The sequence below is a fragment of the Bombyx mandarina genome, chromosome 04 (genome assembly GCF_030267445.1).
Source record: "Bombyx mandarina strain Sakado chromosome 04, ASM3026744v2".
Taxonomy (NCBI): domain Eukaryota; kingdom Metazoa; phylum Arthropoda; class Insecta; order Lepidoptera; family Bombycidae; genus Bombyx; species Bombyx mandarina.
In genome coordinates, this window is record NC_143211.1 from 15,197,424 (window position 1) to 15,223,095 (window position 25,672).

Consider the following 25,672-nt stretch of genomic DNA (forward strand, 5'->3'; position numbering starts at 1 on the left):
ATAATAATAATTTAGCTTTTACTGAAATTATTCTTAATTTTCCTGGGCTTAATTTTTAATAAATAGGCTGTCTTCCTAAAACATAATCATAGTCATAAATAATCAGATTTGTAACGTTTTGTAACATTTATAATTAAGTTCAAAATTAAACAAATCAGATTAAAATATAAATAATTTTTTTATTGGTGGTAGGACCTCTCGTGAGTCCGCGCGGGTAGGTACCACCACCCTGCCTATTTCTGCCGTGAATCAGTAATGCGTTTCGGTTTGAAGAGTAGGACAGCCGTTGTAACTATACTTGAGGCCTTAGAAGTTATATCACAAGGTGGGTGGCGTTTTTACGTTGTAGATGTCTATAGGCTCCAGTAACCACTTAACACCAGGTAGGCTGTGAGCCCGTCCACCCGTCTAAACAATAAAAAAAAAGATATCAAATTTTAAAATTAAGTACCGCTAAGTTAAGCCCTTAAATCGATACTACTAATTTTCATAAAACGAAAAATAATTTATAGTTAAATTTAATCTGAAAGTTGTTTGCAATCGTTACTAAAAACACGTTGGCCGTCGGCTATCCGCATTCTTATTAATATCGCTGAATCATTGGCAGCCTCACAACGGCGCTACACATTGACTGTCGTTTACTAGAAGTCACGTGATGAGGATGTACCTAGTTTATTCTGTACTCCAGTATTGCAGGTCGGGATGCTAATGATGAGTTACTGATTATGAGTTACAAATCGTATGTTCGAGGCTAATCAGTTTTCAATATCATTAAGAACATTAAAGCAATGATATTTCGTGTCGGAAATATAGGCTGACGAAAATTCTAAAATTTGATTAATAAAAACATCATTTCGTATAATTTTATGGTTAAAATTAATGTTTTCTAATTAAAATTTACCATAATTATATATATAACTTAAAAAAAACATTTTACTATGCGTTCTGCATATACATATACATATGCAAGAAAATACTGAAATGGTATATAGATTATACACCTTTTTAATATTAGGAATAGTTAGGTCGTTAATGTAATAAGTTAATATAGTAAAAATAGATGTCTGTTTAAATGAGCACCTCAAATTTTCAACCAATTTGACACTACCAATTCATCTCTGAAAGTGAGCGATTGTATTTTATCTCAGTCGTTACTAAGTAAAAACACTTTAAAACCAAATGGATTAGAATGTTTTTTACTCGTTAAAAATAGATTAAATAATCCTTAAGTTTTTCTGAGCTAAGCTCAGAGCCACATTCATTGTTACGCATTTATTTTAATCGTGCAAATGAAGTGGCAACTAAAGTACATATTTAAGGTAAAACTATTTTTAGTTTAGTTCGTAGATATTATTCTACAAACATAATTTCAACTTAGGATTAATTAAATTAACTCTTTCTAAAATATGATCTGGAAAACTTTGATTAGGATTGTTTGAGAGAGCGAGAAGATTTTTTTTACTAATCTGTGGGCTTACCGTGCGAATAAAATCACTGCCTTCAAGGACGATTATCGAATTAAGGTGACTTTGTTTTTTTTTTAACTTTATAACCGGTTGTTTTTATCCTTTATCAAGTTGATAATCTATTTTTATATGCTGGCACTGGGAAAGTATTTAAATAGGATTATCTGATAACAGCCCAACTGAAAAGAGAAAGGTAAAGGTGAGTAAAAGCGCCGGGTATCACAATTAACAAGGGCACATAGTACCCTGAGTCGCGCTAAATAATAATTTAATTGTATAATTAGACATCTTATGTTTTCAAGTATATCCATAAAGAACCGATAGAATAATAACGAAGAAAAAGCGAAGCTTTAACACAAGTTACACTATGTGGCTCTTACTTATGAAAATCGACCATTGATCTATATTGATAACCTAGAATTTCAAATTACCGTAAAAATTAATTAGTAAAACTTAAAAATTAAAATCATTAGCTTTGAAACGTGACAGTTACATTTCAAACATACCCTTAACTAATCGGAGTAAACAATACAAAGTTGTATTACTGTGCTACCTGCACTACAATGAAGATGCTACGTTCATTCATCCGAGATCATTGTCAGTTCGTCGAACTTAGATGATGAGTATTGAATTAATTTTATTAACACAACATTATGTTGCTGTTTTATTAATAGAAATATACATGCTTTATTAGGCTATTTCATTCATATTTTTTGTTAAGAGTTTCATCTTCTCTGATTTTCTGTGCAGACTTATGCGTATTTAAATTGTCTTTCTGGAATTTACATTAGCATTAAAACGAATACCGTAATATTAAGAAAAAACATGGTTTGCCATCAGTTGTTTTTGTTGTATGATATTTATGAAAATGATATTGATATGATAATAATTTCTGAAAAAATTAAATCAAAGACATAGAGTACATTGTTTTGTTGTAAATCAAATTGAATTTGCAAGGTATTGGCTTGGTAAGACCTCAGATTTCATGACTATTGTTATAACTTACAACTAAAAGCATTGCATTTGTACCATAACCAATTGACAAAGTCTTTTTACTTGTACTAAATTGTTGCTTATTATAAAGACATTACGACCTTATTTTATTACAAGGCAAAATTCGATTCTGCTCTGCTCCGATATTTCCTGGACACCAAGATATTGATGAAATATAAGGTTGAAAATTTACCCATCGTCGCGAAAACAGTTGTTTGTTGATACAGCTATACGATGCTGAGCTTATAGTTACTAAAACAAGACGGCTGCAAGCCTTATGTCAATAAATTAAAGCAGAGCTTGCTCGGTAATGATAATGACTTTTTTTTTATTGCTTAAATGGGTTGACGAGCTCACAGCCCATCCGGTGTTAAGTGTTCACTGGAGCCCATAGACATATAGACATCTACAACGTAAATGCGCCACCCACCTCGAGATATAAGTTCTAAGATCTCAGTATAGTTACAACGGCTACCCCACCCTTCGAACCGAAACGCATTACTGCTTCACGGCGGAAATAGGCGGGGTGGTGGTACCTACCCGTGCGGACTCCCAAGAGGTCCTACCACCACTGAATTTACTGTACGTCTGATTTTAAATAATTAGTTTTGAAGGAAACATAAAAGTATGTTATTTTATTTATTTGCACTTTAAAATATACGTTACTTTTAAAATCAATTCGTACCCAAATAAAATATTTATAGAGTATTCTCAATAGGAAACAAAATTGATAGGTAGTACAGTAAAGGACGCGGTTTTATCAGAGCGAAATTTTAATTTAAAACAGTAACAAGATTTATTTTATCGGCCGTCTGGTGTAGTGGTAAGTGACATGGTCACTACACAAGGGGGTCGCGGGATCGAATCCCGCCAAGGGAAGATATTTGTATGATAAACATAAATGTCTTTTCCAGGGTTATGGATGTATATTAAATATATGTATGTGTATAATAAAAATCTTACATTTATTTCCGTTATCTGGTACCTGTAACACAAGTTCTTTACGAACTTATCACGGGACCAGTTAACGTGGCGTGATTATTAGTAAATATTTATTATTTATTATTTATCGTCTTCCGAATTGACATAACATGAGCATCTGAGTGCTCAAGTCATGCAGCCCTGATACAGTTGATAGCCCTGATACTTTGTGTTGCATTAACAGTAGATACTTATTACTGGTGGTAGAACCTCTTGTGAGTCCGCGCGGATAGGTACCACCACCCTACCTATTCCTGCCGTGAAGCAGTAATGCTTTTCGGTTTGAAGGGTGGGGCAGCCGTTGTAACTATACTGTGACCTTAGAACTTATATCTCAAGGTGGGTGGCGCATTTACGTTCTAGTGTCTATGGGCTCCAGTAACCACTTAACACCAGGTGGGCTGTGAGCTCGTCCACCCATCTAAGCAATAAAAAAAAAAAAAAAAAAAAAAAAAACAAAAAAGATAGCCCTGATGCTTTGTGTTGCATTAAATTGCAGAAACTACAAAATAAAATTTTCGGATCATAAGATCGAAGTGTTAATCGCATTTAAACTTTAGCTAGAAACTCAACCTGCACATCGGAAAGAATACTACCAATTTCTAAGCAGTGGCTCAAAGATATTGTTCATTGTGAAAATCGTCCGATAAGGCACTGTTATTTAAAGTACCTAATTAATAAGATCAATTAAAAATAACCAGAGTATCCGCCCGCTATGTAATTAGCAATGTCCGCTACGATGAAAACTCAGCTTTTGTCCTTGCTTGAGATTTAAACGACCTCACCCGCACTCGGGTCCAATTACCTCACAATTTTATTATTACCTGCAGGATTGGCTCAAACTTAGATTGCCTTTTATGTTTAAATAGAACTCGGGATTTACTTTGTTCATAATGCTTCGCCATTTGTTGATTTTCCTCCCATTGTACCTATATTTATTCTTGATGCGAAAATTCAAATGTTTTTGCTTTTATAGCTGACGGAACTGAATTACTTTTTAATCTTAAGGAAGTGGAGTGTTTTGATAGTTGTTAGCATTCACGATTATTACTATCGGAAATATAAAAAAATGAAAACTCGTATGGAATCGAAGCTATGTATTCACAGTGACTATTAGAAAACTTATTGGATGAAATTAAATATCTAATTTTTATACATATTAAAGAATCTCTAAATTCGCTAGTTTAACAGCAAGGCTTACATAGATTTGAAGGTCATTTACTTCAAATGTACTTAGTAAGTGCTCCCACAACTTTCTCTCAAATTTAAATGTATATTCATCGAATTTTTAAATACTTTTCATTTTATCACAGGAAGTCAACCGTGGAAATTTTAAAATTATTAATTCTACCGTATTTTTATAGTGGTCAATGACACTTATTTTTTTCCACATACATAAAATTAATAAGCTTGTACTCTGTAGGTTTGTTTACAATAAAAATACCTCGGATATTAGATTAAATAAGTTTTAATTATGTCTATCACTAGGAAAGACAACACCGAAAATCTTTACCCTTATTGACATGACAAGTCTAAAATGTCGCCGTCACCCTAAACGCGTCATTACGGATCCTCCCGATCCATTAACGGTGCTTTTAGGTACCACAAGCACCCGTCACCGTCCTCGTCGAACCCGTCGCTTGTGACGAAGGGCTCGACGAGTGAATTAACCCATAGACACAGCCCACTGAGTTTCTCGTCGGATCTTCTCAGTGGGTCACGTTTCCGATCCGGTGGTAGATTCTGCGAAGCACTGCTCTTTCTAGGGCCAGTGATAGCAACACTCCCGGTTTGAGCCCCGTGAGCTCACCTACACGTCAAGGAGTAGCTGAAATAGCCACTCAAGGCTATCAACATAGGTAGGAAAAAAAAAGTCTACAATATCTGCAATAAAACTCACATACAAGTATAAACGAATGTGCGCCTAACATTCCTGGTGCCCATAACCGATTTCTTATGATGATAACTCGTCTATTTTCGAGCTAACGCACACTGACACTGTTAATGACAGCCATGATTACAGTGTGTACTTAATACTTACGAACGCCGTTATTTGATTTACCTTTGCCCCGGCCCTTGCCTTCCAAACGCAGTTCATTGCCACGGTCGATCATTACGCTTCGGATGTGCATGATCATTAAATGTTACGTAACTGCATACGGATGGGCATATTGTAATTACACTACGTTAAAAAAATTCTGTAGACACACTTCAAAATTATAAATTTTAAGTAGTAAAATTAATTGGGTTTTAGGCCTTAGCTGATAGTTGCTGAGTCTTGCACTTAATGAGTTAAGTGATAGTAATTAATATGGCATTTAAATTAAATAGATGAAAAATAAATAAGTAGCATTTTTTTAAACTTAAAAACGTTTCGTAAGGTTCATGAAATGATGACAATACTGCTAAATGTACTCGTTATTTCAAAATGTTATCCCTTGGTCTGCTTTATAGATTTTTGATGTAAACATGGAAGGAGAAATCATTTATCTGGATCGGCATGAGAGAGAGAGAGAGAGAGTATTCTTTATTGTACACCAAAAAACAAATAAACAGTGCGATACATTAAACACAAAAAAAATTATTGCATGCATATTATATCTTCTGTACTTTAACTGCGACACTTTGAATGTTTTACTGAAACCTGTATCGGTGCAGTAGCTAGAGCTCCTGACTGTTGCGCCGAGGGTCGCGGTTTCGTTTCCCACATCGAGCAAACATTCGTGTGATGAACAGATTTTCATTAATTATATATCTTTATACATATTTTTAAATGTATATAAGTATGTATGTCAATCTCTAGTATCCATATAGGGAATTTGGGGACGGATGACCGTGCAGTTCCCAGTTATTTATTCACATTTATTGTTTAGTCTACTTGCAAAATACTCGTTGTATATCTTATATTGTATTATGTATAATATGTAATCTAGATTTCTACATTAAAATGGTATTTTTTTTTAATTTGCAATGTCATAGTGCATCGCCCAATTCAGCAAGATTCAAGTCATTTTAATCTCTTAAGCTGTAAGATTGTTTAGATTTACTAATCTCACTGTTAGTTCGCAGTTAGATAGTCGCTATAGAACAAGCACCACGTATCTTACCATTCCGTTACATAGCATATCCATAATATAAAAAACCGTAATGAATATCGCACCGCTGGGAATCTCAGAACAGTAATCACGATGTTGCATTTTAATTATTTAATCATAGTTCTAGGTGTATGTGAAATTTGTATGACTGACGTTTCCGGGCCATGATTAATAAGACCCTTTTTTTCGCTTTGTATTAAATTATGGATTGGTATTAATTGTTATGTTCTCTCATCGTCGAAATCTCAGCCGTATATCGGCTATCCAATCCTTCAAATAGGAGCATATGTCTGCTTCGCACTCCGATTGATAACTCGCTCATTTTAAGTATTAATCGCAAAGTTCAAATCCAGACGGACGGGTAACCCTAGATTTACTTTCCATATTACTATACTGAGACCTTACAACTTATATCTCAAGGTTGGTGGCTCATTTACGTTGTAGATGTCTATGGGCTCCAGTAACCACTTAAACCAGGTGGGCTGTGAGCTCATCTACGCATTAAAAAAAATATAATAAAAAGAAATTTTAAATCTAGAACACGCGTTATTTTAGCGAACATAGAAAGGAAATAAATTTTAAGAATGGATACATCGTAACACCAAATAAACCCACTTCGATAAAGCGGCACGACAGGAGAACCATCTCATCGTGGCCGCCGGTAACTACATTCCCGATCCTGTGGAAAGAATGGAAAGCAGTCAACGTCGCCCCAAACACGTCATTTCGGATCCTCCCGATCCACTAACGGTGCTTTTAGGTGCCTCAAGCACCGGTCATCGTTCACGTCGAACCTGTCGCTTGCGACGAAGGGCTCGACGAGTAAATTAACCCTCAGACACAGCCCACTGAGTTTCTCGCCGAGTCTTCTCAGTGGGTCGCGTTTCCGATCCGGTGGTAGATTCTGCGAAGCACGGCTCTTGCTAGGGTTCGTGTTAGCAACGTCGTCAGGTTTGAGCCCCGTGAGCTCACCTACTAGTTAAGGTTCCGCTGATATAGCCTCTCAAGGCTATCAGCTTAGGTAGGTTTAAAAAGAAAAACCAAATAAACTCGAAACATTCATACAAATAAAGGCATTATCAACACTCAATCAGAGCTTAAGCAGTAATAAAATTTCGTATCCTATAACTGGCTTTTGTACTTCTTAATAGCAACAATGACATAAATAAATTTTACTGTACATACATACATGGTCTTAATAGCCCACGAATAACGCGTAATGAATACTGCTCAAGAATTATTCCGCATTTCTAAAGCTGAAACTATTACGTAAAACGACTCTAATATAAACAATTAGGGTTGAGTTTACTACGGTAAACGTGGTTTTCCTAATTGAATTATTTCAATGTTTAAAATATACGTGACGTGGTATAATGTCGCTGAGCAAGTGAAATGGCAAGTTAAATGCCGTTTAGGTGCAGTTTAGGTGGCCTATTACAAGGTAGACTAGAAATATGGTGGCATATGAGCTGTAACTAAATGGTGAGTGAGATTTAGGCTCACTTGGTGTTAATTGAAGTCGTCGTGGCCTTACGGATAAGACGTCCAGTGCATTCGTGTTGAGTGATACACCGGCGTTCGAATCTCAGGCGGATACCAATTTTTCTAATGAAATATGTACTCAACAAATGTTCACGATTGAATTTCACGGTGAATGAATAACGTCGTGTAATAAAAATCAAACCCGCAAAATTATAAATTTGCGTAATTACTGGTGGTAGGACCTCTTGAGAGTCCGCGCGGGTAGGTGCTTATTTCTGCCGTGAAGCAATAATGCGTTTCGGTCTGAAGGGTGGGGCAGCCGTTGTAACTATATCTAAGACCTTAGAACTTATGTCTCAAGGTGTGTGGCGCATTTACGTTGTAGATGTCTGTGGGCTCCAGTAACCACTTAACACCAGGTGGGTTGTTCGCTCGTCCACCCAGTTAAGCAATAAAAAAAAAAAAAAAAACTTGGCGTTCAGCGGCTACTATTTCGATAGTCTACTTCAAGACAGATATAACCAGAAAGGTGGTACGTAGCCATTCGGGATTACACTATGCACTAGTGGTAAACGTTCCGTGTGATCCCGGTTTTTTTTATTGACCTTGTAGGCAGACGAGCATGGCCCACCTGATGGTGAATGGTTACCGTCGCTACTAGACTTCACCAATTTCAGGGGTAGAGCCAAGCCGCTACCTACCCTATTACCAGCACTATCATTGTTTCTTTTCTAACTACATAGCATCAACAGCTCCTATCTTCGGCACATGACGTTTTACAAACTCACATGAGTGATTAAGACAATTTTTTACACTTCTTAATAAAAAAACAATATTTTCAAATTTGGAAGATAAGTCAGTCATTGTGTCAATAATAAATTCTGAGGAGTGCATTGACGATCTCTTTTTGGTATAAACGGTTCTAGAAAGGACTTTTTTTAAATCTACTATATTTTACCACAGTATATTAATGTACCTTAATTTTCAACACTTAAGGTACATATTATTAAATCTATTTTAAATCTGTAAGTCTAGACCTAACGCTCTGATTGGCATAGAAATCCAATACCATTGCGATTTCGGGATCAATTTTCATTTTCATCGCATATAAATAGTGGTCGATTTGTTTTAAAATCAAACAACAGACGGTTTCCTCGATATAAACATCTCTTCTAATCAAAATGATGCAAAAGGTGAGTTTTCATTATATATTTGTACGTCAAAGCAAAATCGCTGTCTTTTTTAACAATCTCTTTTATTTTTGGTGACTTTGGATAAACAGAAACAGAATTATATAGCTACCAAAGCTAATGAACATCACAAAGTGAATCCCGTTATTCAAATCGAAATATTGAGATCGAAATCTCAATTGTATTCCAAGGCTGCAAAAAAAAACCATCCACGAAATATCTGTTCAGAATGTTTCATACATAATAAATATCCTTAACTCCATAATTTTAAGTTATTTAGAAACTGAATAATCCCTTCTTTTGTAGATTACCTTTTTCTCTGGACTGATCTTATCAGCAACTTGCATGGTATTGCACCAGCAACAGCCGCTGATACCGCAGGTTCAATATGACAATCCGAATTACAACTTCGCGTATGACGTCAACGACGGCTATACCGGGGATATCAAGAGTCAGCACGAAAGCAGACGAGGTGACACTGTATTGGGCCAGTACTCTTTGCTTCAACCGGACGGAATCAGGAGAACTGTGGATTACAGAGCCGATGACCACGCTGGTTTCCAAGCTAATGTCAACAGCCAAGGCCTACCTGTATCCCAACATACCAATGTTGGCTATCCTGCTTCGGATCCTCAACTGAATCAAGTCTACCAACATGCAACCCCAACCTCTGCTCCAATCCCAGTAGCAGTATCTAGGACATCGTATGTTCAGACCGTTTCAAGTCATGGACACAATCTGTGGGCTTAATTATCCATTTTACTCGGGTTTGCTAAACGATCAATGTTAAGTCTAGTTTGCATTTATATTTCTATGTAGTCAGTAAGTGAACGATATAATACGTAATTGAGCACCGGTCCGGCTGACCTTGCAGCCACGCACTTATTAAAAAGGAAATTGGTTTTTGTGGCGTAACTCATTTCTATCGTACCATATTTGAAATATGTATGTATGTGTTTATATATTTTTTCAATTAAATAAACTTGAAGCAAATTGTTTGTTGTTTAATTAAACAAAACAAATTAGTTTCCAATTGAATCTATTCATCGGGCCATGTTTCTTGAGCTAGACGCACAATAGATTCGAATGGAAATGAATTAGTGTTCGCATTAGAAGTAGGAACAAAATGCGAGGAAGGTTATTTTGTTATTAATGGCTGCCTTAATGATCGCAATCCAAACGCAGATACTGCAAATATCAATATTATTTCACTACAATTACAATTCAATGTTACAATTCTAACGATATTTTAATATGAAATAAATTTTATTTATACCATCACTACTAGATTTGCTTATTCTGCTTCTAAGTTCGAAAATAATTTCAACCTTGAAGAAAACCCATTTGATTATTGGCCCAAAACTGTCTATGTTTTCATTGAATCGAATTCCATTTCTATACGGAAATGATGTGTTCCATTCAAAAAGACGATCCCAACCATGATCATAATATTTGATTCGGCGAATATCGGATATTAGAATGAGGTAAAATTTGTCCGTGATTTTATACCTTACATCTAAATCAGACTACTTAGTAATTTGTTATGACGTGATTTTTTGTTTTTTGCGAAAAAACAGTCTTATTAAACCATATTTTTAGCTAAAATCTATGACTCAAACCATTCTTATTTTATTACGGAGATAGGTGAAGGAATTCACGGACCGCCTGAAGTCAAGTGACAACCAAAACCCATAGACATCAGATACCATGAGACAAGATGCCTTAAATGTATTGTATCCAGTAAGCGCTAATTGGCAATCGCAGTACACCGATATAATTCTTAGAAAAGGCTACAACCTAATCTCTGATTAATTCCTCGGTTGCCTTTTACGCTACGGGAAGATACATGGGGTGATGCCTTGTAGCCTCTAGCCTCATACCACTAAAATTCTGTCATTTTTTTGGGCACGAATATGTAATCATCGCACCGATAAAGCAAACATAAGTGACAATTGCATTGATAATAACACATGAAGCTCAGTACAAGTCAAACGAGTTCATAAATAACCATAATATAACGAGAGCTTTATTGAGTGCATCGTCCTCAAGCGATCTTGATCTTTAGTAGCTTCCTTAATATCTTGTAAAAAGTCTTTTAAAAGTAGATCTGGAATGTTTGCGTTTTATATATAAAGTGGGCTTCATTGCGTTAGCAATATCATACCCCTTGGATATCCAGACAAAGTCACAACTGAAAATCTAGACAAAATGGTTGCCAAGGTAAATTTTAATAAATTATGTTTTAAATGTATCATAATTTAAGAATTCAGCAGACTTTGTCGTTTCATCACCAAAAAAATTTTGACATGGAAATTTTTGTTGAATTTGTCGAATTTAATTTGGATTTTGTAATTGGCAGATTTTTCTTTGAAAAAATTAACACGTCGTAAGAAGTACACGTCGTAAAAAAAATTTTTTGATTTGATTTGAAGCAAGCGGTAACAAGTTTGAGGTTCTTTCAACTATAACCCAAAGCTTTTTATGCCACCTAGTGTTGGGATATAAAGTCGGTCACGTCAGTACGTAAGACCTAATCCGAATTTTGTAGCCAAAATTAAAACCAAAAACGTTGCTGTTGATGAACTCAGCTCTCCGACGAAACTCGAATTACAGTCCACACACGACCTTATATCCTATTTAAATCACACTTTAAACCACTTAATAAAAATTAGGCAAATATTTTAATAAGGCGTATTTTCACAGTGTTTCATCATCCTCGCCCTGGTGGCCGTCGCTAGCGCCGGTGATTACTCCGACTTCGCATACAGCGTCGCGGATCCTTACACGGGCGACTTCAAGAACCAGGTGGAGAGCCGACTGGGAGACAACGTGAAGGGTCAGTACTCGCTGCTGGAGTCTGACGGTACTCGCAGGACGGTCGACTACGCCGCCGGAGCCGAAGGCTTCAACGCTGTGGTCAGGAAGGACCCCGCCTTGCTCGCCGCTGCTCCTCTCATCTCCACCCCTTACGCCTACGCCACACCCTATGGACTTCCTTACTATGCTAAATTCGGTGCTCTCCCATACAACGGCTACTTCCCTTACAACTATAAAGGAATCCTTTACTGAAACAGAACGCGTTTGAGCTTGTAAATAAATATTTTGATGGTTCACATTGTCTATGCATTCCTACTTTTATTTTTAATACAATATTAAACACATACTTGAAATAATGTTTTTCATTGAATTGCTATCTAAATATTATCTTTTGTGTTTTTGTTGCAATTATGTTTTTTTTATTACAAATATTAAAATTACATTCCGACCCTTATTTTTATGTTCTCTCAATTTCAATTTGTAAAACATGAACCTTAGAACTTGTATCTCAAGGTGGGTGGCGCATTTACGTTGTGGATGTCTATGTGCTCCAGTAACCACTTAACACCAGGTGGGCTGTGAGCTCGTCCACCCATCTAAGCAATAAAAAAAAAATAAAAAAAAACAATTTTACTATTAAGTCATTAGAAGCTTTAATTAAGACTAAAAAAATTATACTACCTATAACACAACGGTATGATAGACCAATATTTGACAAATGCCAACATTTTTAAATATTATGATTCAATATTATGATTCACTGGTGGTAGGACCTCTTGGGAGTCCGCACGGGTAGGTACCACCACCCCGCCTATTTCCGCCGTGAAGCAGTAATGCGTTTCGGATCGAAGGGTGGGGTAGCCGTTGTAACTATACTGAGACCTTAGAACTTATATCTCGAGGTGGGTGGCGCATTTACGTTGTAGATGTCTATGGGCTCCAGTAACCACTTAACACCAGGTGGGCTGTGAGCTCGTCCATCCATCTAAGCAATAAATAAAAAAATCTCATAGGATATTTATTTACATAGCTTTTAGCTGTGATTTTTGTGGCCTTAAAATATGGGCATTGTAAATTATTACTTTTATAACGATTTGATGATCAACGGAAACGAAAGGTACTACCGAAATTTTCTTTATACTTTATTCCTTTTATATAAGCTAAGCAGCTTTTACTACTAGCTCAAGTGTGCAGTGGCTAGGATGTATTCCTGACTTGGCCGATGTATATGGGCGATTTTTTTTCCCCTACCTATGCTGATAGCCTTGAAAGGCTATTTCAGCTTCACCCTAACATTTAGGTGAGCTCATGGGACTCAAACCGGGAGTGTTGCTAACACTGGCCCTAACAAGAGCAGTGCTTCGCAGAATCTACCACCGGATCGGAAACGCGACCCACTGAGAAGATCCGGCGAGAAACTCAGTAGGCTTATGGGTGACGGTGAATACTCACTAGTAGTAGAAAGCAGTACTTTTGACAAAATTAATAACTGTGTGCAATGACACATAAAGCCAAAAATGAAAAGACAATTTCAACAAAACATAAATGACATCAATCATCAAGATTTAGAAAAGTATATCGTTATTTACGGATTTGTAACCGAGACCGTTTATTTAAAGACATCCTACCTTTCATGATGGCTTATAGTGAATTCATGTGTAAAAGTAATTTTGTAGTTCAAAATTAATGAGAAGTTTTCTTTAAAATATTTATAAGAATATTCGCTTTTTTAACTGATATCTGACTTCTATTTAACTAAGTCGATATCTTCGAAAATTTTTGTATGTATCTAGAAAAATATTGTCGCAATACAATTAAGATTTTGAACTGATTTCTCAAGAAGGGTAGCGCCATTCACATTGGAGACTTTGAACCCAAGCAACCGGTTGATGTATCGCAGGAAATCCTCAGCTCATCTTTGGCGATAAAAAATAACCAACAGAGCCGCTATTGCCAAACAAACGCTGAGTATTTTTGGGTTGCTCTTGCAATAAAATATGTGTAAAAGAGTCATTAGTTCAATTTTAATCAAGATTAGATAATCACAGTACAAGCATATTCATGTTTAATGTATTTTTATACAAAAATTCTCGTTATATTTTGTAGTCATTATGAAACAGTACTCGTTAACTGATAAACATTATTTGGTAAAGTTATTAATTGCAACTAACTGAAACCGTTGCCATGAATTATGATAATGGGCCTTATCTGATTCCTTAAAGTGACCAGATACGCAGGGAAGCTAAGGTGACAAACAGCATATATAAAATCCCAATCTAAAATAATAGTTTACATAAAATATGTATTACTCGTAGAACAGATAGCTTTTTAGTCAGATGACAAGCGTGTACTGAAAAAGTCCGATGTCAGGCTTTCATCAAGGTGTTCTAATGACTCGGCGTAGATTACAGAAATTAGATTGGGGATCGCACTGCCGGTAGCTGTGGCAAACCTTGCGGGAGATTTAGCTCCAGTGGTAAATAAGGAGGTTCGGAACAAAAATCGATCAATCCAATGTGACATTTTTTCAATAATGTGATGTGACATTTTTTCAATAATGTATAAAGTTTTTATATGGGTTTTCGAAGACACAGATAATAAGCCAATTTCATCGGCAATGGCAATTTCGATACACCTATCGACACATTAGTGAAATAAGTACCTTATAAGAAATTACAAAAAATAAATAAATGAAAGAATCGATTTTCGATCAGTTTGACATCAGATAATTTTCCGTTTCGTCTTAGTCTAGTCGGTGAGATGGTTATTTTGTGAGCCCAAAAAATTTACCAAATAACGGACCTCTTTAGGTTTTCTGGTAGTGAACAAATGTAAAATACTATACCTTGACTGACTATCTATCTATAAGCCCACAGGCGTCCAGAGCTGCACAGAGTGTATTGTATCCAGACAAATAGACCGAAGTCCTGTCTATACGGCTATGACAAATGGGACAGCCACTCTGCAGTAAAATTCAGACTAAACTTTCGTGGGTGGTAATGTTTACGTTCTATCATACATGCAGCTATAGTATGGATGTATGTATGTATTTATCAGCTTCCATGATCAGCATTGAAAACCAAATAAACCCTGATGAGCTTGCCTACCTATCTTTAGCAATAAAGTTTCCCTTGAACGCTGAATTAAATACAGCAATTAAATTACGAACAGTTTCCACTTGATTCCAAATTCCAATTTCCAAATTCCGATTTCCGAATTAAGAACAGTTACCACCTTTGCTGGTGGTAGGACCTTTTGGGAGTCCGCGTGGGTAGGTACCACTACCCTGCCTATTTCTGCCGTGAAGCAGTAATGCGTTTCGGTTTGAAAGGTGGGGCAGCCGTTGTACCTATAATGAGACCTTAGAACTTATATCTCAATGTGGGTGGCGCATTTACGTTGTAGATGTCTATGGGCTCCAGTAACCACTTAACACCATGTGGGCTGTGAGCTCGTCCACCCAATTAAGCAAATTAAAAAAAGACCGAAAGTTGAGTAGAGAACAATAATTTAACTGCAATTAAACTCCTTTGTTCCGCATAGTTATTCGTCGACTGACAAATTTGTTCGGTTAAACCCTCGACGCGGTGACCTAGAGTGGTACATATCTTTTACTTCCTATTATTAGCTCGGAACGAGTGCGCAGGACCGACTATAAAAAGACAAATAAAAACCAGGATTAATCATTCACAGTCCACTGTGCAGCAAAACCGTACCTATTCAAAATGGCAGCTAAGGTAAATCACATTTATGTTACAGTTTACGGAAATTTAAATCGAGCTTTCTCCGGCAGTGGCGTGCGTGAGAGATTATTATTGTGAATTAATGTTAAACCTGAAAGTTCAAATATTCGAATGTAGACTTTTGTTTTATTTTATTTATTATAATTGTGAATTTTAATTATGGCGCTTTCTTTTTCTATATTAAGATTTGAAACAAGTCGTTTTGCATTTAAAGTTGTTCTAGATTACGTTTGTTCTGGATTAAAATAAATTTTTTTCAAAAACTTTGTAATTTGGAGCGACTAGTATCTATTCCAAAAAATATTCTCATTTTCTATTATAATGCCATGAAAAGTGTTAAATATTTTTTTTTGATCAATTTAGATATATCTTGATCTTTTGATTGGAAATGTAGTTAATGTATTATTTCTTCAACAGTTCGTCGTTGTTGCTTTCTTGGTCGCGGCCGCTCACGCTAGCGCGATTCATGGCGACTACACCAGCTTCTCCTACGGCGTGTCAGACCCTCACACCGGCGACGTCAAGAGCCAGCACGAGACCCGCGTCGGTGACAGCGTAGTAGGACAGTACTCTCTCTTGGAATCTGACGGTACTAAGCGCACTGTCGACTACGCTGCTGATGCTCACTCTGGATTCAACGCCGTCGTGCGCAAGGACCCCGCTCTTGTACACACTCCCGTTCTGGCCCACTCTGCGGTCGTCGCGCCCTTGGCTCATTCCGCTGTAGTCGCTCCTGTAGCCCACTCAGCCGTTGTTGCTCATGGCGCTCACTTGGGCTACGGTCACGGAGCTTCGTTGGCCTACGGCGCTCCTTTGGGCTACGCTCACGGAGCCATCGCTACCCCTCTCGCCCACGCCGGTCCCCTCGCATACTCCGCCCCCCTCGCTCACGGTGTGGCCTATGGAGCGCACGGTCTATACGGTGGACATCTTGGCTACTCCAAACTCTACTAGATAATTATTGAAATGGTAGTGAATGTTATGTCTGACGATAAATGCTGTGATTTAATAAAGAAATGTAAATAAATTATTATTGTGTTTTAGTCAATTTAATGGGTACTCATTACACCATTAATTTAACATACTTTGTTGCATACATAAAGTACAACAATAATTTTTTTAATTTTAGTATTATACTCTATTTTATAATAAAAAATTTACAATGCCGATCTCAACATTTACAATGGCCCCTTGGCCTTGTACCTTTACCTTTTGTAATGTACCTTTACAATACACAAAAAAAGAACTAATAAAATTATAAAATTAACCTTATTAACATTCCTAAATCTGCCTTTTTAAGCTCTATACAAATCCAATTTTATAGGTTTACCACTACTGCATTAATTATACTACATATAATATTAATAACGAATAAGATGTGCCAAGACAGTAAACTATATATAATACTCACTAAAATGATAACTGCTATTACAAGTACATAATTGAGTTCGGAACCACGTGTTTTAAGGGCGGTGGCGTTTACATTATTGCCAAAGATGCTAACATAGCTGACGAATGTAAGACATAAACATGTTAAAACAGTGCACGATTCTTTAGCAATTTTTTTAACTTCTCATAAATTTACAAAAATCGTTGACCTTTGCAACGCAATTTAATGAGTCGTAACAAAGACTGACTGCTAATCCAGATCCCACGAGGTCACAAACAATATTCACAAGCGTTTGGAAACACCGCACCGTTTCATAATTCAATGATCTCAAAATTAACTGCACCTTTGTTTAATGTCTTCATTGATAACATCTAAAACGGCCGGAATGTTGAAACACAAGAAACAACACGATTGAAGCTTAAACAGCGTGTCAGTATGCATATTCTAGTAAATTTACTAATTGAGGTGAATATTCTTAGTCTATTTATAAATATGTATGATTCGATATAAAATTATCTGTCGGCTCTCCCGGAATATTAAATAGTAGTGAGAGGGAATCAGCAGTGACGTATAAAAAGCAATTTATTTTTAAAAATATTTTTATTTCGTAACAGTATCAGACCTTGCAGTTCAGACTTTAATTAATCACCAGCCGAGTCTCGGGTTATAGCCTAATCCACGGCTGTATACTCCGGCAGCCAAAGGGTTGGCTAGAGCACCGTGTGGGAGAGCACTGTTAGGAGCCCATCCTGCACCGTTAGCCAATGCTGCATTAGGCGCCCAACCAGCTCCATGAGCTAAAGGTCCACCAAAATTAGGGGCGCCGTATGCACCATATCCAGCTGGTCCACCGAATCCACCTTGACCATACGCACCGTGTCTGCCATAGGCACCGCCATATGGATAAGCACCCCCATTAGGATAAGCACCCCCACTAGGATAAGCACCCCCATTAGGATAAGCACCAGGTCCGTTGTGCAAGATGGTATGTGAGTAAGATGAAACAGAGGGAGCACCATGTCCATAGTTGAGACCGTTGGGGAAACCACCGAGGTTACCTACTGCACCACCGTGGCCGAAGCCTAAGGAGCCCGGGAAGGCACCGTGACCGAGAGGACCGGCAGCTCCAAAAGGACCGACGGCACCAAAAGGCGCAACGGAAGCACCATGAACAAGGGAACCGGCTGCAGCGTGGTGACCAGCGTGGCTTATTGGGTTAACTGACGCCAAAGGATTAACCGGTGTCAAGGAAGGTACTGGAGCTAATGGGACCGATGCGGCACCATGAGCATGTGCTATTTTATTTGCATGAGCTACTTTAGCAGCATGATCGGCCGCGGCATGTGCTGCAGCCGCTTGGTTTGCATGACTCAAATGTCCCGCTGCAAGAGGTGCAGCGTGAGCCAGCGGATTGACACCAGCTAACGGAGAACCATGAACTAGTGGAGAAGCAGCGGCTAATGGAGCATGGGACAGTGGTCCAGCGCTAGCTAATGCAGCAGCATGAGATAGAGGAGCACTAAGTGCTGTGTTTCCGAGAGGTCCAGCGGGTTCCTTGTGTACTATGGCCTTAAAGCCAGTAGCGTCGTCCGCGGAATATTCGACGACGCGCTTGGTCCCGTCAGCTTCGAGGAGCGAGTATTTGCCGACCACGTTTCCGCCGACACGGTTTTCCTGTTGATCCTTGACGTCTCCGGTGTTCGGGTCCGACACTCCATATGAGAAGCTCGAGTACCCACCGCTGGCTCTCACTGTTGCCACCAGCAAGGCGAATACGAGGAACTACAAATTTAACAAACATTAACTTATTAATCTAATTTAAAAATCTAATTTAAAATTTAATAAAAAATCTAATTTATTGTTTAACGATGTTACGAATCGAGCAATTTTTTTCGTGCTGTTTCGTGAGCCTTTAGAAGTCCTGCTTCTATTATTGCGTTTCTAGATACAACAGTGACCTAATATTCCAATAAATTCCAGTGACCACTGTAGTGGATCCTGAACTCTTTTTTATATTTTTTTATTGCTTAGATGGGTGGACGAGCTCACAGCCCACCTGGTGTTAAGTGGTTACTGGAGCCCATAGACATCTACAACATAAATGCGCCACCCTCCTTGAGACATAAGTTCTAAGGTCTCAGGTATAGTTACAACGGCTGCCCCGCCCTTCAAGCCGAAACGCATTACTGCTTCACGGCAGAAATAAGCAGGGTGGTGCGGACTCAAGAGGTCTTACCGCCACTCCTCGACAACATCAATAAAAATGCGAATTTAAGTACCTTAACTGCCATGATGTTTTACTTGTATCCGTTTCGAACCTGAGCTCTGAACTGAATCAACCCCGCACTAATCTAATATTTATATTCACACGATATCTTCACATCGTCTTTTTGGGGGCCAAAGTAGGAAATTACGCGTTACACAGAACGTTCTGACGAAACATCTGCTTTCAGAGGTTAATTACCATCTGAAATGAGCATCTATTATGTTAATTGTAAGTTTTAATTATGAAGATCGAGTGTAACATTGATGCTGCTAGTGCAGATAAGTTTGTTTTTTTATACAAATTCTCATAGACAAGTTAACAATTATTATGGTACCATGGAACCATTGTTCAGTTAAGTTATACGTTGGTAAGTAAACATTTCTTTGAAAACATCAAGATTTGATGATTATATTTTATTGGAAACCTTTGATACGAGTCATCATTTGATTCGAGTTTAAATCAATATTTGCTTTTAAGTTTTTACCGTTAACTAATCTACCTGATGGCCTGAACATAACGCTATCCTGCCCATTTCAAAGCTGAAGCAATCAGTCATTCCGAAAAGCAGAATAATCATTGTATCAGAGCAGTTAATACTTCATTCGTATATTTGAAACCAAAACAGCAATTTCCACGTCTTTAAATCCAGGAACCGCTTTATTTCATGGGTAGAGACGTTGTGGTGTGATCTGGGCTTATCTCTCTAATAAGAAAAAACAGAATAGAAATAATATTTTTGCATGTCGATTGTTTGATCTGAACCCAGCCCCCTCGTGGCGGCGTAGGGCTCCGGAATACCAGCACGAGGTGCCCGTCGAAAACGTGCCGCGATTCGCGGCACCGTGTGTACTTTCTTAACAAAATATTGGCTTATCACTCATCAGAACCGATGACCTCGTCGAATCTTAGAAGAAGGCTTTAGGGTGAGGATGGGTAAAGAAGGAAGTGATGATGAAAAACCCTAGGAAAACCGAAGTAAGACCGTCACACGTGTATAGGTGGTACCATTCCGTTCGAGAGGCAAGAAGAAGTGACAGATGCCAAGTCGCGAATCCGTGTCAATTCCACTGAAGTATGAAACTTAGGTCTATGGTCAATTCGTAACCAGTCTTCACAGATTAATTTAGAGCTCATTACAGATTGGTTTCGAACATCCATAATTAGAGTTTCATTGATTCGTAAAAGGCATCACTTACTCCTACTTCCATACTCCACCTTTTTTGTGAACTCGAGGCTGAAACACACGAACGTGCTTTATAATATATCCTCATCACCATAATATCCAGCACTTTGATACCCACTGCTGCGCATAGACTTGCCCCTTTTTATGCCATAACGTTCCATCAACCCACCATTCTCATTCACGCCTGCACCATCGTCCTAACTATGCCATCGGCCCACAGTACCATAGATCTTCTCGCACTTCTACGATGTAATATCAACCACCATTATCAATATCCTACTCCATCTATTGCCATTTCGTCTCCCTAAATATCCAGCCCACCCACATAATATCATATCTGGTACTCTCTTACCAACATTTGCAACATTTGTTTGGCGTATACCCTATATATACCTTAGTACCATATGCCTCTAATTATACTACCGGTGTACACTACTACCAATATAATTAATTAAAGCCATACATTTTAAAAAATACGTCATTGAATCATGAAAAGTTATAATCATGAATTACGATAAAATTACGACAACGGGGCGACCACTAGTTTTAATAGGCATTCATATTTAAAAAACTATATCAATGTTAAGAATTCATAGTTACAATTGATTTATAGATACATAAAACTACTGATTAAAGTTTCCTAATTCGCATTTAAGTAGCTTCAAGTATTTTAAAAGCGAAAGTTAAGGTTTTCCTTGAATCTATCGTTTAGACCATATTCTTCCTGCAATAAAGCACATTGCGTATTCGCCTCATTAATACGAAGATGCGCGTATATAAAGCGAGCTATGTTAATAACATTCATCACTACACACAGACAACAATTCAGCAATGTACTCAAAGGTACTTGTATGAGAACTTAAAAATCGCACTAATTCTATAAGCAATGTATTTTGTTACTTAAAAAAATTATTGCAATATTTTTATTCTTACAATTGGGCAGGCGTGTTCACGATTATCAGTCCATGGACATCGCAATGTGAATGTCATCACCCTTGTGACATTATGTCGAAGTCTGTATGTGTCGACTGTTCGCTAATCAAAATTTTGGTTGGATCTTATACAGGTTCACAATATGCTCTACCACCATTGATTATGTAAATTTATATACGACAAATTTTCTTTTCGTTCGTGAACTCAAATTAGTATTTTATAAGAAAATTTTCTAAGTAAATACTGATTCGTGTTCGTATTTAAATGTTTTCTAAGAAAATATGAATTTCGAATTTAACCTCAAAAATGGTCTAATAATTGACCTAATCATTAGGTCACAGACTAAATTGTATGTTTTGTTTTGCACAGCTCGCCTTTTTCGCCTTGTTGGTGGCGTCCGCTAAAGCCAGCGGTGGCTATTCGAGTTTCTCTTACGACGTTTCGGATCCGAACACCGGTGACATCAAGGATCAGCATGAAAATCGCGTCGGCGGAAACGTGGTCGGCAAGTACTCGCTCTTAGAAGCTGACGGCACCAAGCGGGTCGTCGAATACTCCGCAGATGACGCAACTGGATTCAAGGCTGTAGTGCACAAGGAACCTGCTGGACCTTTGGGTGGATTTGGCGGTGCTCTTAGCCACAGTGGGATCGGTCCTGCTGGTAGTTTGGCTCATGGCTCTCTTTTAGCAGGCGTCTCTCCTTTAGCTGGTGTCCCTTCTTATGCTCATGGCTCCCGTGCTAGTGCCACTTTAGGATACAACACTCTCTCCAATGGTTTGGGTTATGCTGGTTCTCCTGGCCACATTGGTTCTTTGTATGGCGGCTACGGAAACGGACTCGCAAATCCTCTAGGCTACGGGGGTTTTGGTACACCCACTGTCTCTTCCTACTCTCACTCCATCCTCCACAATGGCCCTGATTCGCGACCCTACGGCAATGCTTATGGCGGATACGGTGCCCACGGTGGATACAGGGGCTATGGCAGTCCTCACGCCAACGCTGGGTTCGCTCACGGAGCTGGATGGTCTGCCAATGCTGGACTTACTCACGGAGCTATCGGTAATCCCCTCGCAACTGGTGTTTATGCAGGAGGCGCGGGATACGGCTCTAAGCTCGGTTGGTAAACGTGATTTCTAATCTGATATTGAATATGGCTAGTAAAATAAAACGGTATTTAAAATAATTGAATATGAAATACGCTTTTTTTTTTATTATTTGCAATACGACAGTTTTTAAGTCGAACCAATAAAACTTGTTGGACATACTTTGTTTTTTGTCTGTTATAGCTTAAATCTTTCCTTTAACAAATTATGTATATTATATATATATATATATATATATATATATATATTTTATTGCTTAGATGTGTGGACAGGCTCACAGCCCACCTGGTGTTAAGTGGTTACTGGAGTCCATAGACATCTACAACGTAAATGCGCCACACACCTTGAGATATAAGTTCTAAGGTCTCAGTATAGTCACAACGGCTGCCCCACCCTTAAAACTGAAACGCATTACTGCTTCACGGCAGAAATAAGCGGGGCGGTGGTACCTACCCGTGCGGACTCACAAGAGGTCCTACCACGAGTAAAATTGATGATTGAGCAACGCCCTCTTATGTCAACCATAAATATTACATTGAAGATTTCTTTATTTCCCCTATCAAGCAGTGGCGGAACACATTGTCGATATAATAATATTTCATTGTAGTGGACAGAAAAACTTAAAGTTCTATACTGTACTATTCTGTTTTTTTGCCCTACCTATTCACTGGTAGCCTAGAGGGCTCCAGCCTCTTATTCCAGCTACACTTAGACTGATAAGTGAGCTCATGGACTCAAACTGAAAGAATTTGCTTACACTAGTCCTAGCATGATCAGTATTTCGCAGAATCTACTGTTTAATATGCGTTTAATTTTAGGAATAAATTATTTATAATCATAAAATATATATAACAAATACCTATACATATATAACATTGAAAACTACTCCAGCGGAAGTTATATATTTGCGAAATTACAGCTAATAGGGCTTATTATTAGCCTGTCTGAGTATATACCACCATCATACTATGCATAGATTATACACTTAATATATTTGAGAGTACTATGTGTGTGTGTATGTGTATTTTGTTCTGGCTTGTACTGTAAATCCGAAATTATAAGGTCATATGAAATGGTAACCTCATTCCCCAAGTTTTCTAAAATTTCTGCGTGTTTTCATATTGTGATACCCATGTTCTCCAGGAACCACTTAAAACTAAATGAGGCGTTTACTAGTTTGCTAACTTAAAGGCAAAAAATATTCAAGATGCTATTCAATCGTCGTAGATTTCTGAACTGAATATTTCTAAGGTACTGCATATTTAGAATCGCTTAGAAAATTAAGTATCTGTACATTAACTTGTAGCCCAGGCATGTTACCGTCACAAAGCATCTTATCTCTAAGGCTACAGTTACTAGCCATGAGTATTCCTAAGCATAACTAACCCTAACCACTAGAAAGACATAAAAAATGCGGTTGTTTAAATTTACTAAATTAGATAAACATTTCTTTGGGAAAACTTTATGCAAATATAAATTAACATCCTATATATACAACCACAAGAACCGGTTACCGTCCTCGTCGAACCCGTCGCTTGCGACGAAGAGCAAGACGAGTGAATTATCCCATAGACACAGCCCACTGAGTTTCTCGCGTTTCCGATCCGGTGGTAGATTCTGCGAAGAACTACTCTTGCTAGGACCAGTGTTAGTAACACCCTGGGTATGAACCCCGTGAGCTCACCTACTAGCTCGGTGAATCTAGAATAACCCCTCGAGGTTTCTAGAATAGGTAGGAGAGAAAAAAACCATATTATTATACACAATAGAACTTTATGGGTAATTTACAAACTATAGAGCTTGTAAATATTTTTATAGTAAAATATTCAAGGTTTTTCAAAAATCAGTCAAAACGTACATATACCTTCACGGTTTTCGACAATAGACCGTTTATCGATTTACAACAGTAATCACGACGGTAAACCGGCTTAAGGTAATTTGACAATTTTAGGTAGTATGTAACCTATGAAATCATTTTGCAATGTTTGACCTTTTCTATGAAGTTACTTGATCCGTGGGCGCAACATTACATGATTTTCTTTATTATTTATTTAGAGTGCTTGTAAAGTAACGTAACATATATGACAGATCTTTTACATGAAGTCGTCGTGGCCTAACGGATAAGACGTCCGGTGCATTCGTGTTGAGCGATGCACCGGTGTTCGAATCTCAGGCGGGTACCAATTTTTCTAAGGAAATACGTACTCAACAAATGTTCACGATTGATTTCCACGGTCAAGGAATAACATCGTGTAATAAAAATGAAACCCGCAAAAATTATAATTTGCATAATTACTGGTGGTAGGACCTCTTGTGAGTCCGTGCGGGTAGGTACCACCACCCTGCCTATTGCTGCCGTGAAGCAGTAATGCGTTTCGGTTTGAAGGGTGGGGCAGCCGTTGTAACTATACGTGAGACCTTACAACTTATATCTTAAGGTGGGTGGCGCATTGACGTTGTGGATGTCTATGGGCTCCAGTAACCACTTAACACCAGGTGGGCTGTGAGCTCGTCCAACCAACTAAGCAATAATAAAAAAAAAATGAACTTGTCGAACGTATTTTTGTATAGCTTAATAAACAAATGCATATTTTTATATTTTTAATGATATCTTGGATTCTTTCTTTGCAATCTGTACCTACATAAGTTAAAATTTCTGCATTAAGACAGGCGATATCTAAAGTGTAACTAATTACCTCAAAAGAAATTCGGCTGTTTAGAATTTATAAGCCGATAGCTAAAAGCTCTGTAAAAAATTGTCACTCACTAAGTATTATACAGATATTGCAATTTAAAAACATTCATGTGGTATCTCACACTGCTAATTAAACTACTTCTTCAGTTATGTGCATAAACTACTGTACTCTCAATAATATTTAATGATATCAGCACACTGCTAAATAGTTATGCATAACACTTTTAAGTTTTATCCATTTATCGTGTTAATAGTCTTAGTGTATAAATATCTGAGCCACCAGAGGAATGACAAAATTACAGCAATTTTCTTCGAGAAAGCGATGCGACACGAT

General features: G+C 37.7%; 5 protein-coding genes across 5 annotated transcripts; 4 read left to right on the plus strand and 1 right to left on the minus strand.

Moving 5' to 3' along the window:
• Positions 1-9,079: 9,079 nt before the first annotated feature.
• CPR65 (cuticular protein RR-2 motif 65) lies at positions 9,080-10,202 on the plus strand. The gene is made up of 2 exons (XM_028181238.2): positions 9,080-9,210; positions 9,514-10,202. Exons 1-2 carry the CDS (start codon positions 9,199-9,201, stop codon positions 9,955-9,957), a joined length of 456 nt encoding a protein of 151 aa, XP_028037039.2. The 5' UTR covers positions 9,080-9,198; the 3' UTR covers positions 9,958-10,202.
• Positions 10,203-11,273: 1,071 nt separating this feature from the next.
• LOC114248111 (larval/pupal rigid cuticle protein 66-like) lies at positions 11,274-12,331 on the plus strand. The gene is made up of 2 exons (XM_028181233.2): positions 11,274-11,427; positions 11,911-12,331. The coding sequence occupies exons 1-2, from the start codon at positions 11,416-11,418 to the stop codon at positions 12,274-12,276; spliced, it is 378 nt and encodes a 125-aa protein (XP_028037034.2). The 5' UTR covers positions 11,274-11,415; the 3' UTR covers positions 12,277-12,331.
• A 3,280-nt stretch (positions 12,332-15,611) lies between these two features.
• CPR63 (cuticular protein RR-2 motif 63) lies at positions 15,612-16,797 on the plus strand. Its single transcript, XM_028181224.2, has 2 exons — positions 15,612-15,761; positions 16,185-16,797. Exons 1-2 carry the CDS (start codon positions 15,750-15,752, stop codon positions 16,719-16,721), a joined length of 549 nt encoding a protein of 182 aa, XP_028037025.2. The 5' UTR covers positions 15,612-15,749; the 3' UTR covers positions 16,722-16,797.
• A 212-nt stretch (positions 16,798-17,009) lies between these two features.
• On the minus strand, positions 17,010-19,476 carry CPR62 (cuticular protein RR-2 motif 62). The gene is made up of 2 exons (XM_028181246.2): positions 19,437-19,476; positions 17,010-18,939 (listed from the first exon to the last, which is right to left on the minus strand). Exons 1-2 carry the CDS (start codon positions 19,446-19,448, stop codon positions 17,803-17,805), a joined length of 1,149 nt encoding a protein of 382 aa, XP_028037047.2. The 5' UTR covers positions 19,449-19,476; the 3' UTR covers positions 17,010-17,802.
• Positions 19,477-21,420: 1,944 nt separating this feature from the next.
• On the plus strand, positions 21,421-22,719 carry CPR61 (cuticular protein RR-2 motif 61). Its single transcript, XM_028181251.2, has 2 exons — positions 21,421-21,449; positions 21,909-22,719. Exons 1-2 carry the CDS (start codon positions 21,438-21,440, stop codon positions 22,662-22,664), a joined length of 768 nt encoding a protein of 255 aa, XP_028037052.2. The 5' UTR covers positions 21,421-21,437; the 3' UTR covers positions 22,665-22,719.
• The last annotated feature ends 2,953 nt before the right edge of the window (positions 22,720-25,672 follow it).